Below are 17,274 nucleotides of genomic sequence, written 5' to 3'. Positions count from 1 at the left end.
GCGTCTTGTGTTTTGGCTACTCCGCTCTGCCCTGCTTCCCGCATTCCCAGTCCCTCTGATCCTAGACCTCTGATACTCCTGTTTATGCTGTCCCCCAGCTACGCACACACCTAAAACTTAATGCTACATATAAGTGGTTTTTCTGTTGTTTTTCTGTAGTCTTTGATAATATATGTATGATCTGTCGCTCGAACATTGCATCCTTTCTCTCTCGTTCTCTCTCCTTCCTTCCTGCTCTGTCTCGTTCTCTCTCTCTCTCTCTCTTTCCATTCCTTTTTGCACCTAACAACTCTAACGTCACTTTGATTTGCATTCGTCACTTCGCGTTGCACTTTTCCTGCGCCGTTTCCCGTTCCCGTTCACAGCTTTCCGAATGCTATCCGGGGACATTGTACATTTACATACACTTACACACTTACACAAACACACACACCGACACGCACATAGAGCGGGGTTTTAGTTTGAGTTTACATGGTTGGCCAGTTTGACGGCCTGTTCAATGTCCTGCCCTGGCCGCTGGCTACTGGTTCTACTACGTAACACACCGTGCGTTCCTCCACCCGCGCTGCTTCGGGGGTCCTGTGGAATTTATCTTCAAAGAGCCAGAAGAGCCTCCCGTTCCCTATGTACAAAGCGGAGCCGATCGGGCCGATTCTCAAGCTTCCTAAGGGGGGGTGGTCGCCAGTCAGAGTCGAGCCGGCTCCAAAAAGATCCGGGGAGTAGAAATCGGGGTTTTGATATGTAACACGGCCCTGCCACGCTCCCTGCCCACCCATTTTGATTCTCCGCCATCATCATCATAGTTTACCAAAAAAAGGCCGTCAGACTCGTGTCGCTTCCGCTTGTCGCTTTGGTAAAGAAATTCGATTGTGTTTGATCAACGAGCCGTCGTCGTCGATCGGGCGAGGCCACCCGCCTCCCGGGGCCGGCGATCCAACTTATCAACTCGCGGCAATGTTCTCCGGCATCTCCTTCAGCTTCTGGCACCAGTTCTTCAGATCGACCACCTCCTTGCCGATGTACTCGTTGTAGTTGTTGTTGGAGGCGGCCGCAGCGGCCGCCGCCGCCAGGGCAGCACTGCCGGCCATCAGGGGCGTCGGTGAGCTGCCCCGGTCCGAGGCGCTCGCCGACTGCAGGCTGCTCCCTTGCTGCCCGTTCTCTCGGCCAGCATGGTCAGCTCCGTCCGTGGGCTGCTCACGCTTGAGAGCCGGCCCGCCGGAGGAGGAGGACATCGCCATCCCGTCGTCGTCGTAGCTGCCGGCCGACTTGGAGCGCTCCCGGTTGCCGGACCGTCCACCGCCGTACCGATGGCCACCGCCGGAGGATGGCGAAAAGTCCTGGGACGATCCGTCCTGCTGTGGCTGCTGCTGCTGGTTGTGGTTGTTCTGCTCGGAACCGTTCGACGACTGGGAGTGACTGTCCTGGGGTGGCGTCTGCGTGCGCGACTCATCACCGGAGTTGCCACCCGAGTTGCCGAACATATCACGGATTTTGTGAGTGAGCATGTGCTGCTTCATATTTCCCTGCGGAGTGAAAAGCGAACCGAACGAAACCGGACCGGACATCCATTAGTTAGACGACTGCGCACATGGGACACGAATCTTTCTGGCATCTTGGAGTAGGACCAGGCAGGCAGGCAGGCAGGCAAGGAAGAGGTGGGGGATTGGACACAGGAACACAACACAATCAGAGCACAAAGCGCTAACAGAAAACATCCCTAATTACGGTCCTCCGGTTCTCGGCAGAGTTTGTGAAAAATCAGCTCAATCAGGATCAGAAGTTGGCGGTAACACCTCACGAACCACGAGAGGCTTTAAGAAAATCCCACCCAAAAAAAACGAGAGGTAAGCACGGATTGAACGCGTTAATCCGTGACGAGATATAAATATATTGCCGACGAGGACCGCGTAAAAGATTGTGTTTCCAGATTGCCTCGCTAAGTAGAGTCCCAGTGTGTCAGGATGCCCCCCAAAATATTTCACTAATTTATTGCACACAATTTGACGGCATGCATCGGCCACAAGGGAACAGAACACGGAAAGCACACGCAGACCCACAAACAAGGCACTCAAAGAGGAAGGAAAAAGTGGTAAATAAGAAGCGCAGGAGCAACAGAAACTAGCGTGCGGTACGATAAAAATAAGTCAAGCGGGGCGCAAGCGTGGCAAGCGGGGCGCAAGCAAGCAACAAGCAGATGAGAGGAGGTCCTGCGGTGTGTGGGGTGGAAAATAGAACCAAACCATAACGGGGAAATCGATCCGCGGCCCGTCGATATCACCACGGGCAGCCTTAGCATCCTCGCATGTCCTCAAATGATGGTGTGCAGCGCTTTGCGTGCGCGTAATTTTAGCTCGCGCAATTTTGTTGCCGAACCATGCGGCAGCGATCGCTCGAAGGCCCAGTCCTGATCGCCCTGAACAAACCTCCCCTCGTTGGGCAGATGAGCTGCCCGAAATGTCAATTTGATGGCGCGGATCGATCGGACCGGCGGGAGAAAGTGCGCCCGGATTGTTCGCTGCATGCCGGCCGGGATGAAACAATTCCGTTGCATTTCGCAAACCCGAAAGCCCGGGCAAAGTTTGAACTTTCTCGACGAAAATAGTGTCGATCCCGCGTGAACCCCGTTGAGGCTTAACGATCATCTCACAATCACCGCCGCCTTTGCGCCGCCGTCTTCCGTTCCGGCAGATTCATTTCCAAATGACATTTAATCGCCTATTTTAATCGCCGGCTGAAGAAGTGCCGACCCCGGCTTTCCACCGAGGTGTATAATTGCGTAGAGCGAGCGCACGAGAGCGAGCGATTGGGCCCTCCCGGGTGGTTTTCCTTTTCTAAGCGGTGACAAAACTGGGAATTCGATTCGGACCATCTTTCACCTTTTTCGGTTTCGTTTCATTCTTTGTCACCGAACCGAATCATTATTAAGGGCTACCATTATTCGGTTGTTTGTTTAGTACCAATTTCGGGCTTTCTTATCCCCCGTCCGGGTTTCTCTGGGCTTTGTGTTCGGCCGAACTCGCCCGATTATGACCGATCCCGGGCTACTCGATCCTTTTTCTGCTCAACAATGCGCGCTGCGATCCTCTCATAACTGTCAGCATCATTGTTGACAGTTGTCAAATTTTTGTCAAACGAAAGCGTAATCAAAGAAGCGCCTACTTTTCACTCCAGTGCGCGGGTTGGAAGAAAGGAAGAAAGGCACAGGCTCCTTTAATAGCAATAATCTGCCTCTGCCCGGTGCGATGCGATACGGCGAAGCGGAAGCTCGGTGGCTCTCGGTGAAAGGATATCCATATTCATAGTTCGAGTTCGCTTCATTTTCCGGCTTCCCAATTTGCTTTTGTTTTGTGTTTTGCTTTCTTGCATTTTTTTTTTTTTTTTGATGCCAAGTTCGTAGCCATACAAAAAGTACACTCACTCAAAAGAAAGGACAAGGACAGTGTGGGCACGCGGCAGGGGGACGCTAAAGTGAAAGTCGAGAAATGAGGAAAGAGAGACAGACAGAAAGACAAAGAGAGAGAGAGAGACAGAGAGAGAGAGAGAGGAGAAACAATAAGCTTGAAATAAGAACAACTGCTCGAAACACGCTACTGAGGCAGTTTAGGAAACAAAACCGGAAAAACATTAAAAAATTCCAAAACTTTATACAAAACACATTTGTGGACACAACTAAACAAAGAAGAAACGAAAGAGAGCAAAACAGGAGCACAAACAGACAAACACAGAGGGGCGAAAGAGCTCTCGGAACTGGGGCAAGTACACAGGGAACACAGCGCGACACGTGGGGATCCGGGCCTGCCGGGGTGTGTTGAGGGGGTGGGAATTCGGGTTCGGGGGGGGTGGGTGGATTTTGTTTTTGTTTCCTTTACCTTGGTAGAGAATCCTCGATCGCAGATTGTACATTTGAATGGGCGCTCCTTCGTATGGCTTCGGTAATGAATTTCGAGTGCGGAATTACAGGCGAAAGTTTTAAAGCAAATATTACAAGTTGTTGTGTTTCCACGGACGCCTACAATTAATCAAATTTTCTGTAATAAGAAATCTGAATGTTCTGAAACGATATGATTAACGGTGGGACGGGGGACGGGGTGCGGGACGGTGCGGGAACGAGGATTCGAGGATCGAGGGGGATCAGATCGACAGCGCAGAAGACAGAGCGAGAGAGAGAGAGAGAGCGGCTTCAGCGGCGTTAGCGGCGGATGGCGGAAAAGCGCGGCAAGGCAGGCAAGGACGAACCGGGGGGGGTTGGTGGCCGAATGTGTGGGAGGGCGAGGGAGGTCGGGCAGGCGGAGCGCGGAGGCGAGGGTGAGCGGTACTTACCGAAAAGGCCGAACGGGGGCATCGAGGCGCCGGGCGGGACGATCGGGACGCTGCCAAGGAATGGTGGCCGCTGGATGAAGGGCGGAAACTGGGGCATCCCGAGGAACGGTGGGCCGTACGGGAAGGCGACGGCTGCGGCGGCGGCTGCCGCGGCCCGACCCGCCGCACTCGCTTGCTCCGCGCCGCCCATCATCGTCGGTGGTGTGGACATGGGCGAGCGTCGGGACGACGGCGAGGGACTGGACGAGCGGAGGCGCTTCGCTTCGGAGCCGGAGCTGCTGGAGGAGGCGGCCGCCGCCGCCGCCGCCGCCGTCGGGCTGGCGGATGAGGACGAGTCCCGGGAGAACGAGTCATCGGCCGCCGGCGGAAGCGAGCGCATCGACAGGCGCTGCAAGTTCATCGCCCGCAGGTCCTCCACCTGGCTGTCGATCGCCGGCGACGTCAGACCCGCCTTCACCTTCAGCTTCTCGTGGATCGGCACCTTCGGGAGCTTCCCGATCGGCGTCACCCGCTCGACCACCGGCGGTATCGACGGACCATCGTTCTCGTTCTCCTCGTCCGAGTGCTCCAGGGTGCGCTTGTTCTGTTGCTGCTGCTGGAGGTGTTGCTGCTGCTGCTGTTGTTGTTGTTGTTGCTGCTGGAGGTGTTGCTGTTGCTGGTGGAACTCACTGGCCAACCGCATCCCGAACGGGTTTAGCCGGAGCGCATCCGGATGGACTGCGGGTGGCGGTGGAACGCCACCGACGCCACCGGGACCGCCGGGTCCACCGGGCCCACCATCGCCGTAGTCCTTGATCTCGGCCGCCTTGATCTGGTCCGGCGTCAGATCCGTCATCTCGCCCGTGTGCAGCCGGATGTGCTGCTGGAGGACGAAGATGTTGGAGAACTTCTGGTGGCAGACCGGGCACTGGTGGAGCGTGCGCATCGGCGGCTTGATCCTGTGCACGCTCATGTGCGTCTTCAGGTTGCCCTTGGTGGTGAACGACCGGCCACAGATCTTGCAGCGGAAAGGGCGCTCGCCCGTGTGCACCCGGTAGTGCATCTGGAGTGCGCTCCGGCACGACAGGACCTTCTTGCACACCAGACACTGGTTCGGCTCGGACGTCTTGTTCTCGATGTTGTCCACCAGCTCCTGCAGCTTCGACGTCTCGGACGAGATCTCGATGAAGTTCTCCCACGAACTGTCGTTGCTGTCCGGCCGGGGCAGGTGCGCCGCGTAGAACGACGGATCCAGCACCGTGTCCTGGTACAGCGAGCCGGACGACGAGCTGGACGGTGGCGACACCGACGGCACCGTGGCCAGGTTCTCCACCGAGTTGTTCTTCAGCTTCAGCGGGAAGTCCTTCTCGCTGGCGGAACTATTGAGCGCGTGGTTCACCGCACCCGCCCCACTGCTGCCCCCACTGGCACCGTCATCCTTCAGGTGATCCACCGAATCGCGTTCCATCGCATCGCGACTATCTTCCCGATCACGGACACTCGCCGCCGCCGATTCCTTCGGCTCATCCTGATCCCGCAGCTGGTGGTGCGGGTGATGCTGGTGGTGGTGGTGGTGGTGCAGCTGATGGATCGGGGTGCTCGTCGATCGCGTCATAATCTTGGTGGACTTGTCCGACAGATCCAGTGACTCGTCCATCGGCTCCTGCTTGATCTTGGCCGAGCCGGGCCGCTCGCTGGGCATGGCGTCGAGCGGTGAATGCGGCGACCGCATCTCGGGCGTTCCCCGTGATTCCGCCCGCACCGCCAACGCTGGTGGCGCTGGTGGTGGTGCCGGTTCCGGTTTCTTCATCTGCGACAGATCGACCGGAGTGCGGCCGGCGACATCGCTCGCACCGCCGACGCTACCGAACAGATCCTGCAGCGGTGGCCGGGGGATGTAAAAGTCCGGAAAGAAGCCTCGCGGTGGGAATGGAGGTGCCCGGCCATCGACCACACCCGGGAACCCGGGCGGACCGGTGGGCGGCTGGGACGAGGGTTGACTGGCTGGTGGTGGCGGTTGTCGTTGCTGCTGCTGTTGCTGTTGCTGCTGCTCTTGCTGCTGCTGTTGCTGCTGCTCCTTGAGTGCCTCCTGCGGGATCAGTGGCGGGAAGTACTTGTCCAGGTGTTCCGGCACCGGGTTCGGGTTCATCGGGATGTGCGGGTACTTGTCCGAGTGGCGCTGGAAGTGCACCTTCAGGTTACCCTTGGTGGTGAAGCGACTACCGCACACGTTACACTTGTACGGCCGCTCGCCCGTATGCGACCGGATGTGGATCTGGAGCGACGAGTCGGAACCGAAGATCTTCCCGCAGTACCGGCACCGGTGCTTGAAGAGTGCCGCATCGTTGCGCCCATTCGGCGACGACTTGTCGTTCGCGAACGCCAACTCGTCCAGCAGGTTGTTGGAGAGGATACCCTGCGAGGCCGAGTTCAGCACCTCCTGGGCCTTCTTCTCCAGCATCGCGAGTGAGTTCGGCTCGCCCAGGATCGACGGGGCGTGATCGGTGATGATGCTGGCCGCCAGCGACGAGAAGCTGCCCTGCAGGTGGTGGTCCGGGTGCTGGTGCGAGTACGGCAGGATCTCGTCCTTCTCCGAGCGACCACTGGACGAACCGGGCGTAGCTGCCGTCGCCGACGAAGAAGAAGACGTCCCCGTGGGACCGGACGACGAAGAGGACGGCAGCGTGACGGAGCTGGCCGACGAAGCCGACGGTTTGTCGGCCGAGGACGAGCCGTAGCTCGGATCCGCGGGTTTCGGTTTCCTGTGAAATATTTCCATTGAAATGTTTCAACCCCACGTTAAATACGCGTCCGGCTTCTTTGCGACACACTTCGAACGGGCGGGGGCAGGGGGGTAGGGCACTTACCTCAGTTCCTCTTCCGGGATCGGGTGGATCGACGGCCGGAGCAGCTCGCTGACGTGTGGCGGTGGGTGGTGGGACTTGGCCGCGGCTGCCGCGGCCGCTGCCGCCGCCGCCATCATGTTCGCCATCTGGTAGCTCTTGCTGAACGCATCCTCAATGCCCTCCTCCTCGACCTCCTCTTCCTCGTCCGCGTCGGCCGCGGGTTGCGCTGACTTCCGCAGGTCCTGCGGCTCATTCTTCGACTGCTGCTGCTGCTGTTGGTGGTGGTGATGGTGGTGGTGTTGCGGTTGCTGCTGCTGCTGATGGTGCGGATGGTGGTGCTGGCTGTGGTGGTGCTGCCGGCTGCCGCTGCCCTTGCCGTGGTTGTTGTGATTGTATTGGCTGTGATTGTTATTGTTGTTGTTGAGGAAACCGATCGTTGCGCTATCTACTCCACCGGGTCCGGCCAGGCCGCCCACGATCCCGCCGCCACTAGCAGCGGCAGCCGCCGCCGCCAGGCCAGCCATTCCCGCGCCGAGCAAGCTACCGACGTCCTCCTTCTCCGGAGTGTGCTTCTTGACCAGCTGCGATTGGAGGTGCTGGATGAGTTGGAACTGGAGGAACTGCTGCTGCTGCAGCGTAAACAGCGCCGACTGCAGGATGGCCAGGTTCTTGACGACCGTCTCGTTGTCGACGTTGTTGGCGAGCGCGTTCGCCGTGAACTGGGCGATCGCGTTCTGGAACGCCTGGATCGACATCCCCGGGGCCGCGGCGGCTGGGGGTGGCACCGGTGGGAATCCGAAGGCGGCCGGGTTGAAGTCCCCGCACGGTGCCCCGAGGGCCCCGGTGATGGCCGCGTTCGGTCCCTTGGCCGCCGCTGCAGCGGCCGCCGCGGCAATGGCAGCCGCCGCCGGTCCTCCGAGGGCGGCTACTGCGGCCGCCGCGTCATCACCCGCCACCGAACCCCCCAGAAGGGAGGCCAGACCGTCGGGTGTTCGGTGGACCGAGGGTGGTGGGGCCGGCGGAGGCGTTCGAGGACTACTACGCCCCGTGGCACACCCATCATCCTCCGTCGCCATCAGCCGTAGCTTTTCCGGCTCGTCCTCGTCGTGCTCATCGGCGGCGGCGGCGCCGTCACCTCCGCAGTCATCCTGATCGTGGCCAGCTTCGGCCCTTCGGTTCGGCGTGTCCCTGCGCCCCTCCTCGGCCATCTCCTCGTCCTCATTGTTCTCGTCGTCACTTAAATCAGCCTCGCTGTGCCGCCGATCGGCCGCCGCCCCGATCTCGTCGCGATCCGTCGAGGCCGCTGACTGATAGTGGTGACCGCTGGCCCGGTGGTGACGAAGATGATGATGATGATGATGGTGCCGATGAGGATGATGGTCGTTCAACCGTCCTGCCGCCGCTGCCACCCCTGCCGCCTTTTCGGCGAATTCCTCCGACATCTTCGCTAACAATTGGACCGACGGTTTCGCGATTGGGCTGCCGTTGTCGATGCGACCATTCTCCTTCATATCTGTGCCGAGAAAGAGAGAGAAGGAGGAAATCAGTCCGAAATCCCCGATTCTGACTTCAATCGGCCCTTTTTCGGGTCGAAGGCCGGCTGCAGCGCAAATTATGGTCCTCCCGCGGGCGGCCCAGAACTGGTTTTTACCGGCCACCGTACTGTAGGTACTTTGCATTCGCCCTTCCCGCCCAGTTCCACGATCGATCCGGCCCCCGGTCGGGCTGATGATAAAAGTTGCCCCAGCTCCGCGCTCGCATTACACCTTTGGCATGTTTATGCGCCCGAGATAGCCGGGACTGCATTTACACCAATGCGCTTTCGTTATTCGGCGTTATCCACAGGCGGGGGGGGCCTCCGGGATGGATGGCACATAAAACTCATCTTCGGCCGATCCTGGCGCTTCCATTAAAAGCTCAGGCCGCCTTTATTGGGATCACATTTTTTGATACAGTCAGAGCCCTCAGCCAGCTAATGAACGGGGTTCTCGGGCCTGCCCTTCCGATTCGATCGATCGACAATTTATTGAAAGAGAACCGACCGAGGGGTGCGGGTTTTTTCGGGGTGGTATGTATAATACTTTCTGAAGGTTGACGGTTGATTTGGTATTGCGTTGGTCGATTTTGATCGGATCGACGGAGCAGCCACAGATCGGTCACCACCTCCACACGGGCGGGTTTCACGAGCTCCAGGCGCAAGTGGAGTGCGCAAAGGATAACATGAAGACTGTTGGGTCTACGGAAAAGTGCGTCACCATTTTCTGCATGTTCAAGATGCAAAAACCCGATTAACAATAACTTTGAGAGGTTATAAGTCGTATTTTCCAGCACTTTGGGCAATGTTCCGGCGGCGATTTTTTTGGCGAATGTTGTTCTTGAGGGCAGCTCCTTCGCTTGTAAGCGTATCGCTTGGATTTCAACTAAGCCCACAAATAAAAGTCTGGTGATCACGGGGGGCAGTCGCCAATTTTCGAAATGAGTTGAGCTGTGTGACTTTGGCACCATCCTGTCCGAACCTGTCACTCTCTTGTTCACGAACAATCGACATCACAAAATCTGTTATCATGGCCAGATAATGGCCAGATAAAACATTTTTTTAGAATCGGCCCATAGTCCATATGCGAATGCGTTGCAAGTGCATCGCCGAAAGTGAATAAGTTTCTGCGAGAGTTGGACGAAATTCTCGTATTTTCGAACGAGACCAATTTAATTCGAGTAATGTTACTGTAACGGACGAATGTTCAAAAACTTTTGAAATGAAATTAATAACGAAAGAAGCCCCGGGAGGTTTTGTCAGCAACTGGCAAATGACTAGGCCATTTGTCTGTAAATCTTCAATTAAATTTTCAAGATATTAAAAAAGCCCAGACCTAGCAATAAACAGTTGTTAGCAAACCACTTTGAAAGACAAAATCAACGAAGGTGTTGTATTAGCATTGCCTCAGACTGTAACGTCCAAGCACAAAGAGTCCATCAAAATTTAGGATGGTGGGGGTTTAGGAAATTTAGGATCAAAATTTTTCAGGACGAGTGCCAAGGACTCCTGTAACCGATCACCTGTATACAAAGTATTGCAAGAGTAACGTATTTTGCACTGCTTCAAAAACGCGCCACAGGACTTCCCGGTGGGCCCAACATATTGACACGTTCGCCCGTCAAATGCCCAATTACCTGCGAAGGACTTTCGCAGAGCCAACGTCCAATCGACTCCATATTTTAATAACGATGCATAAAACGAGAAAACAAACAGCGACACACGGCGCGACACGAACATCGAAACGAAAAGCAAAACCCTGGGCCAGGGATAGGAAAAAAAAAAGATGGAGAACCTGGACCCCCAATCGATGAGGACACAACGAGGAGTCTGCGCTGCGCTGGAAAAAGGAACGGAACAAGAAACGGAGCGAAGGCAGCAAAAAGGGAATAAATCCATTGCATGAATAACCACGTTAAAAATCGCCATTGCCGCCGGCCTCCACCATCGTGTCCCGGCACCGGCACCAGCCGGCTCGCGAATCCCCAGGAGACCACGCACGCACGAATGCGAAGGCACGACACGCACGCAGGACCGCGATCGCGATCGATTCCGACCGCGGCCGGGAGCGATGGAGCTGCCGCCCAGCCGGCCCGCCCCGAGATCCGAGATGTCGATGATGACGATGATCATGACGGCGATGATCGGCGGTGCGGTGATGGTGGAGCACACGATTTCTCGCGCCATTTAGGTTTCGTTTATTAGGCATAAAAGGCAGGCGAGAATTAAACACTGCAAACATCAACCCCAGCCCCCTCGGGCCCCCCCGCACGGGGGGAGGCAATCCCGTGCGTTTCGAGAATCGAGATCATCGCCTTGCGAAGGAATGGCCGTTAAAGGTTGAGAAGGAAATAAAACGAAACCGAAAACAAATAAATAAAATAAAAACTAACAACATGAGCAGATACACACAGGCACACGCAGGAGGACACGCACGGGGACATAACCGGTCGCCGTATGTGTGCGCAAAATCGAACTAAAAGCGCTCCGCTCCGAACCCCGACGTATACATGTTGCGCCCGATTGGTCTGTCCCGAGCATTAAATTTATATATATAATATTTATTATAAATTTAAGCCCCGTTTTGGATTTATGTTCTCGATGTCCCGCGCTACGGCCCCGCGTGTCCACTCCCCCTCCGTTGGCAATATCTTGCATTCGATTCACTTAGTCCTGAGGTGCGTATCTCGTCCATTGCTTTTACTTCGACCGGCTGCCAAAGGGATCCAAGACATATTTATTGCAAGCTTGGGCCCGGTGTATGGGCACTTTTATTGACCGGCGGTGGCTTGTTGCTGCATCCTTGCCGGACCGGTGCGGCATCCTTGATGTGTGCGTGGGGTTCATATTTTGTTGAAAATTTAAATAACACGCCGCAGCGAATTTTTCAGCTAACCGCGGGCTCCCAATTAGGAGAAAGGTCCGCAAACTAGGCACCCGCTTTGGGGGCGATCCGATTTTTGCCTCTTCTACAACACCGACCACAGCACCCTTTGGCATCGTAGCCCCAATCGATGGCTACGAAATCATGGCACGGACTGCGGTACCTTCTACGGTGGCGGCCCCGACCGCAGAGTGTTAATTTATTTTCTTCCTCTATCTGTGTGCCCAGCGGTCCCGGCGGTGCATCGGTGGGGACGATAAGAAAATGCCCACCTCCGGGCTCCGACACTTCAACGTCCGCAGGATTCGACACCGATTTCCCGGGCCCGGGCAGCGAACGGAACGGATAACATAAGGGGCCACCACAGCACCACATTTCATAAAAACACTGTTTGACAATCGAACGATAAAAAGAGTCCGATCCGGCCCGACCCGGACCACGGAAAGGATGCGGCGGCAGGGCGGGCGGGGATTGATGCTTACGTCCAGAAAGGAAAAGTGTATTCCGAAATTGAATGCAATAACTTCAATCGTCCCTCGGTGCTCTGATGGAGAACCGTTGGGTCCGTCCGTCGCCCCAATCGGTACGTGTGTCCATGTACACTGGTCACAACTGGTCGGACCACCGCACCTCACCCGCCCGGCATCATCCCAGTGACGGAGCAGGAGCAGGGACCTGGACGGCTGGACCTGCCACGGACATAAGCATAGGGCGTTGTAAATTGATTTTCTTGCTGCTTCTTTTTCTCCACCCGGGCACCGGGTTTGCTGAGGTTTGCTCACGTTACTTCGTCTGTGATGTGGTCAATTCCTGACACACACACATGTGCACTCCCCGAGGGCCCGGATATGGCATTGCGGGAGACTTTTATTTCATTGCTCCCAACCGGACGGCAACGGCAAAACTTCCTTTCGGCCAATACACTTTTTTCCCCACGTCCGCGTGTATGAGAGCAATCAAACGCGCTCCAGGACGAAGCTCATTCCCATTATCAATTGAATGTAAGTGAATGCACTTCGTGGCCTTTAATCTACCCCAAGAACCGTAGTTCGGCCGTAGCCAGAGAAGATGCTTCAATGTCGACGGCAAAGTAACGAGCCCGATCCGCTCCCGGGATGATCCTGGCCAAATTTCCAACCTTTACCGTCCATGGCCGTGTGGCAACCCAAAAGCTGTCCCGGGGGGGTGGCCCATCACGGTCATTAGCTTGCAGCCGTTTCCGTTCATGCAAATCGCCGCAACCCGCAAACGGCGATTTTCGAGCGACACCACCTTCCGACACGTACCCGGAGCACTGGATAATGGCGGAGTTTGAACCGCACCGTGGCGTGGCCCCAAATTATTATGCACCTTATGCAAATGCCTCGGCCGAAAAACGGCCGCCGTGGCCGACTTTGGCCGGCTGGTGAAATTTTTCGGTGAACCAGCTTTTTCGGTCGCCTAATTACAATTCGTCTGGCAAATTAAACTTATTAATCAACGCACCAGCAGTGCGCGAATTTACGGCGATGGTTGGCCACCGTTTGGCCCTCGCCTGCCTTCCGTTATTTATTGCAACCCGTGGCCGAGTTGCATTTGCTAGCGGGTTTGGCAGTTGGAATTTTCAAACAAACGATGCTCTCGATTTAAATCGGAGCTTTTTTGACGTGCTGACGTGCACTTCGGGTCCCGCTGCGAACGTGCGCGAATGCGAAATGGTCGTTGGCCGGCGAAGCAACGTAAAACGATCGCACACACTGGTTGCCCATTCAAGCATTCGAGCAGCATGGTTGACCAAAAACGAGTTATTAATTTCAAAAAACGGCCCGCGACAAAATGGTGGACGAATCGGCCGGCGATTGATCGGTGCCTTCGGACACAGATGGCACGTCCCGCGTCCGGGCCACCCCGAAAACCCCGAAAACGAGGCGAGCCAAGAAAGGGCACAAGAAGCAAAGCAAAAAATCGTTCCCGCGGCCGGCGGACAAAATGTTGCTCCGATCAAATCCGATGACAGGACACAGGCAACTCTGACAACGATCGCGAACGAACAGAACGGAACAGTCGTTCGCTGATCGATCATCCGAACGGCGGCGACCATTTTATTATTTGGCCAGTTAAGGCGCGCACGTGCATTCCCGCGAACCCCCAGCCCCCCCAGTCCCCCCAGCCGTGCAGCCTGGTTCTGGTTTCGTGCTCTCTGTCTCACTCTCTCTCGTCGGTCCTTCTTTTGGCTCCGGCTTATCGGGTGCGAACAAAACGGGTTCGTCGCGTCGCGGATGGCAACGAGGCATTGGAAAACGAAATCACTGACTTCAATTACTGGCCCAGTGCGGGGCCCCTCAGCCCACCCCGGGCCGGGTCCATATTCGATCGGGCACATGCCTCTCTCGCGATCCTGTCGTCGGGCGCGGAGGATTAGCAACTCCAGGGATGACCATTTCCGGGCCTCGGACACCCCAGGCCTGGTGTGATTAGAGTGTTTTCTTGCGAAGTTTGACGATTGGCACATGCCGTCCTGTGTTTTTCCCTTCCTTCGCTTCGCGCAGATTAACCAGCGCAAGGCGTACCGCAAGGATGATCATGTCGGTCGGCCCCCGTTAAAGCGTGCACTTTCGGAGCCGGGCAAAAAGAGTTGGTTCCCGGAGCGATGGAAGGTAATTTATACACGTCATCGTTGCGAAAGAAACCTGTTTTTCGCCATCGACAGATCATCGTCCATCGCCGATCGATCCGCTGGTAGGAAGAAGCCGAAGACGAAGGCAAGCGATCGTACACTCACCAGGGCAGTGAATTTATGCTTCGCGGGAACAGTTGTTCGACAACGCCATGAATGACCATTCTTCGGGCCCAAGACGCCATTTGGGCTGCTGATTAGGGCGCTGGTTCCTCCCGGTTCCTGTTGCCATCGCTCGAGCGCACAAATCCGCGGCCCAAATCGAGGCCACTAAACTGGAACTACTATGCAACTGTCAGCGTAAAAAACACACGCGGGAACAGCAAGCTTAACCGGATAACAGTAATAATAAACATCTTATCTCCATCCCCGCTCGTTTGACGGTACGGGATTACATTTTTATTGTTCGCTTCTCGCGCTGTCTCAACGGCAAAAAAACGGCTGCCTTCATTTGGCCGTCCAATCACCCCGCGAAGGACACCCCGCCAGTCGGTGGACTTCGGGCAGGAAGGTATCTTAATTTTTAATCACTCCCAGGATGCCGGACCCAGGCTGCTCCTTTCGCGGGCCGAAGGATGTCACCGTGGCCGGAGCGTTATCTTTCTTAATGGCGGGTCATTCCGGGCACCCTCCGGAAACCCTTTTTCGGTGAGCGTCTTGGCAAATTACATTCCTCCCGCGAAAGTGCGCACAGTTAATGGCGAGTCGGTCCCCGGAACCCACCATTTTGGGAGGGTTAAATCGACACGAACGGAAAGGACTTTTCTTCCGCTTCCGGGCTAGGTTGGGAAATTGGGGTTTTCCACGAAGAATTGCCGGTATTCCGCCGGTGTTGTGAACGCTTCATCCCGCGTGGGGAATGGCCGCTGTTTGATGTGTTAATAATTAAATGCAAATTAGGGTGCGCGGAACTGGGGTGTTTAATATTTCCAAAAGTAATCTACTCCTATCTCTCTACCATAATCTCGTGGGGCACCGAAAGCTACGGCGCAGATCGATACGGAGCGATGGCAGTCAAAGGACTGTTATACAATGTGCAACGTCAGAACGGGTGTGCAATTTTGTTGAACTAATGAAGCTCGAACTTGGCGTTTTGCGATGCAGATCGCTTTGGCAACGGCTCAAGATGCATTTCTGGTCCCGCTCATCACGCGACCGTTACTCAAATTTCCTCCGACGACCGATGCTCGGTTGGTCGTATTCACTCGCGAAGCGCGTGAATCGGATCGATTGGCCGAAGCGGCAACCCTTGCCAGAAACCACAGGGCGGCGGCTCGTGGCCCACAAATATTGCACCCCACAGCCACAATTGCTATTAAAAACATCGCGTACCGCGAGATGTGATGGGATCGGTCATCGGGTTGTGATGGGAAACCACCAGCCGAGATGATGCCAGAAACTTCTAAAAGTGATCCAAAATCAATCAATCAAATCGATCGTCTAATCGCGCGGTGTCGATTGGTGCGATTGTTGACAGCTCAATTGGTGGCCGGAACTGGAAAATCGCAATGGCCGATCCCTACAAGAACAACCGACAATGCCCTGCATACCTCCGGTTGCATTATTGAAGCATATAAAAATAAGTAATTAGTAAATGGACCGTCCGACTATCAATGATCGCCTGGGACAATCAAACAATCAACGATCTACGACCAACGATCGAGAGAAGCGGGTAATCAAAGCGTTCGATTCGTGTGCGATGGAATGTGTCTGAATGTGATGGTTAACAGGATTGCAACCTATTGTTTTATTGCACCTCCCTACTGATCCTAAGTGCAATAGAAAATAAACTCATTGTCCAGGTTATGCCCACAAACAAACCAACCATTCGAATCTGTGGCGAATATATATTTTCCTGTTTTCCCCGAAAACATGGCCATTTTGTGGTTTCGAAAAGCAACTATTCAACCCTCTCGGTTTAAAGTTAAACACGATCGGCACAACAGACGGACAGACCCCACGGCCATAAAGCTCAGCGCGCGGGTAAACACATGTCGGCCACACATGAAATCCGCTTATTAATTGCATTATTAGGAATGAAATGGTGCGAAATACGATTAATAAATCGTAAACACGGAACACCCGAACCCGAACGGGGAAAACTTTTTGAGGCCACGAGCTTGATGGGAAAAGCAGCGCCACGCCCGCAGTCGATTAAAAATAAAATAAATCGATTAGATAGAAACCATCTCAGAGCGGTGCGCCAGAAATCGCTCACATCACCCGGCCCGGCCGCGGCTCTATTTTCGGTTCGTCCGATCTCCCGGTTGCCACGGGAACGCGGCGAATGCTTCGTTCTCATTTGCTTTTTATTCGGTGCCACATTGCAGAAAACCACCACCACGGGCGCGATCCGCCATCCGATAATCGATGGCCGGCGATCGGCCGAGCAGACGGAACGGGAAGTCCGGGGAAAAATTTATTTATTTTCCACCCAATTTCCCAAACTCGCCCCCGCGGGGGCGCTGCTCGAATGTTGTTTACCCTAGCGCCCGAGCGCGGTGGGTTCTGTTTTCGAGTGCCGAATGAGTAAATGTTATTTTATAAATATAATTGATTGTTAATGTCTGTCTCACGCGCCCTGTCCCATCCCAGTCGGGTGGTGGCGTGGCACCGAGGGCTGTTTTATGGATTCGGTGCCACATTTTATGGTGCCGTGCCGTGCATTGTTTTGCAAGCGATTGCACACTCAGCAGGACCCGGGTTTTGCAACCGTTTTGCCGACGGCATTCCGGCGGCCGCCGAACCGGCCTTGCGACGAAGCAGGGGGGTGGAATGATAACGGGTTCAAAAATTCACCTTCATCTGCGCTGGACTCATCCTTAACGTTTGACGGATATCCAACAGAGTCGACCTGAATCATTGCTTGTGTGCTGCTGCCTGCGCTGCTACTGGCGGCTTCCGGTTCCGACGACGATCCTGACGAAGGCCGTACCCTGCTGCAGATCACTTGTTCGCCCCGCTGCACACAACATGGTCCCACCCAGGCACTGGGGATCGGAAGGGGGAATTCGCACCACTATTCGCGAGCGGGTGTTTTCGGATATTTTACCAC

At 55.4% G+C, this 17,274-nt stretch overlaps 1 protein-coding gene across 1 annotated transcript; it reads right to left on the bottom strand.

Annotated features, from left to right (window-relative positions):
- Nucleotides 1–833: 833 nt before the first annotated feature.
- On the bottom strand, nucleotides 834–17,082 carry LOC131207969 (homeotic protein spalt-major-like). Its single transcript, XM_058200606.1, has 5 exons — nucleotides 17,019–17,082; nucleotides 7,167–8,658; nucleotides 4,321–7,061; nucleotides 3,870–4,009; nucleotides 834–1,523 (listed from the first exon to the last, which is right to left on the bottom strand). Exons 1-5 carry the CDS (start codon nucleotides 17,080–17,082, stop codon nucleotides 942–944), a joined length of 5,019 nt encoding a protein of 1,672 aa, XP_058056589.1. The 3' UTR covers nucleotides 834–941.
- Between the last annotated feature and the right edge of the window lie 192 nt (nucleotides 17,083–17,274).

Source organism: Anopheles bellator, chromosome 2 (genome assembly GCF_943735745.2).
Source record: "Anopheles bellator chromosome 2, idAnoBellAS_SP24_06.2, whole genome shotgun sequence".
NCBI lineage: Eukaryota > Metazoa > Arthropoda > Insecta > Diptera > Culicidae > Anopheles > Anopheles bellator.
This window is presented reverse-complemented; position numbering and strand designations above follow the sequence as displayed.

What these genes read in the sequence shown, in the direction of transcription:
- LOC131207969 (XM_058200606.1), bottom strand. Translation starts at nt 17,082, where the DNA reads ATGATTCAGGTCGACTCTGTTGGATATCCGTCAAACGTTAAGGATGAG. An exon ending in TGAGTCCAGCGCAGATGAAG is followed by an intron (nt 8,659 to 17,018) that starts GTGAATTTTTGA and finishes TTCTCGGCACAG; the next exon opens with ATATGAAGGAGAATGGTCGC. An exon ending in GCCCCCGTTCGGCCTTTTCG is followed by an intron (nt 4,010 to 4,320) that starts GTAAGTACCGCT and finishes GATTAATTGTAG; the next exon opens with GCGTCCGTGGAAACACAACA.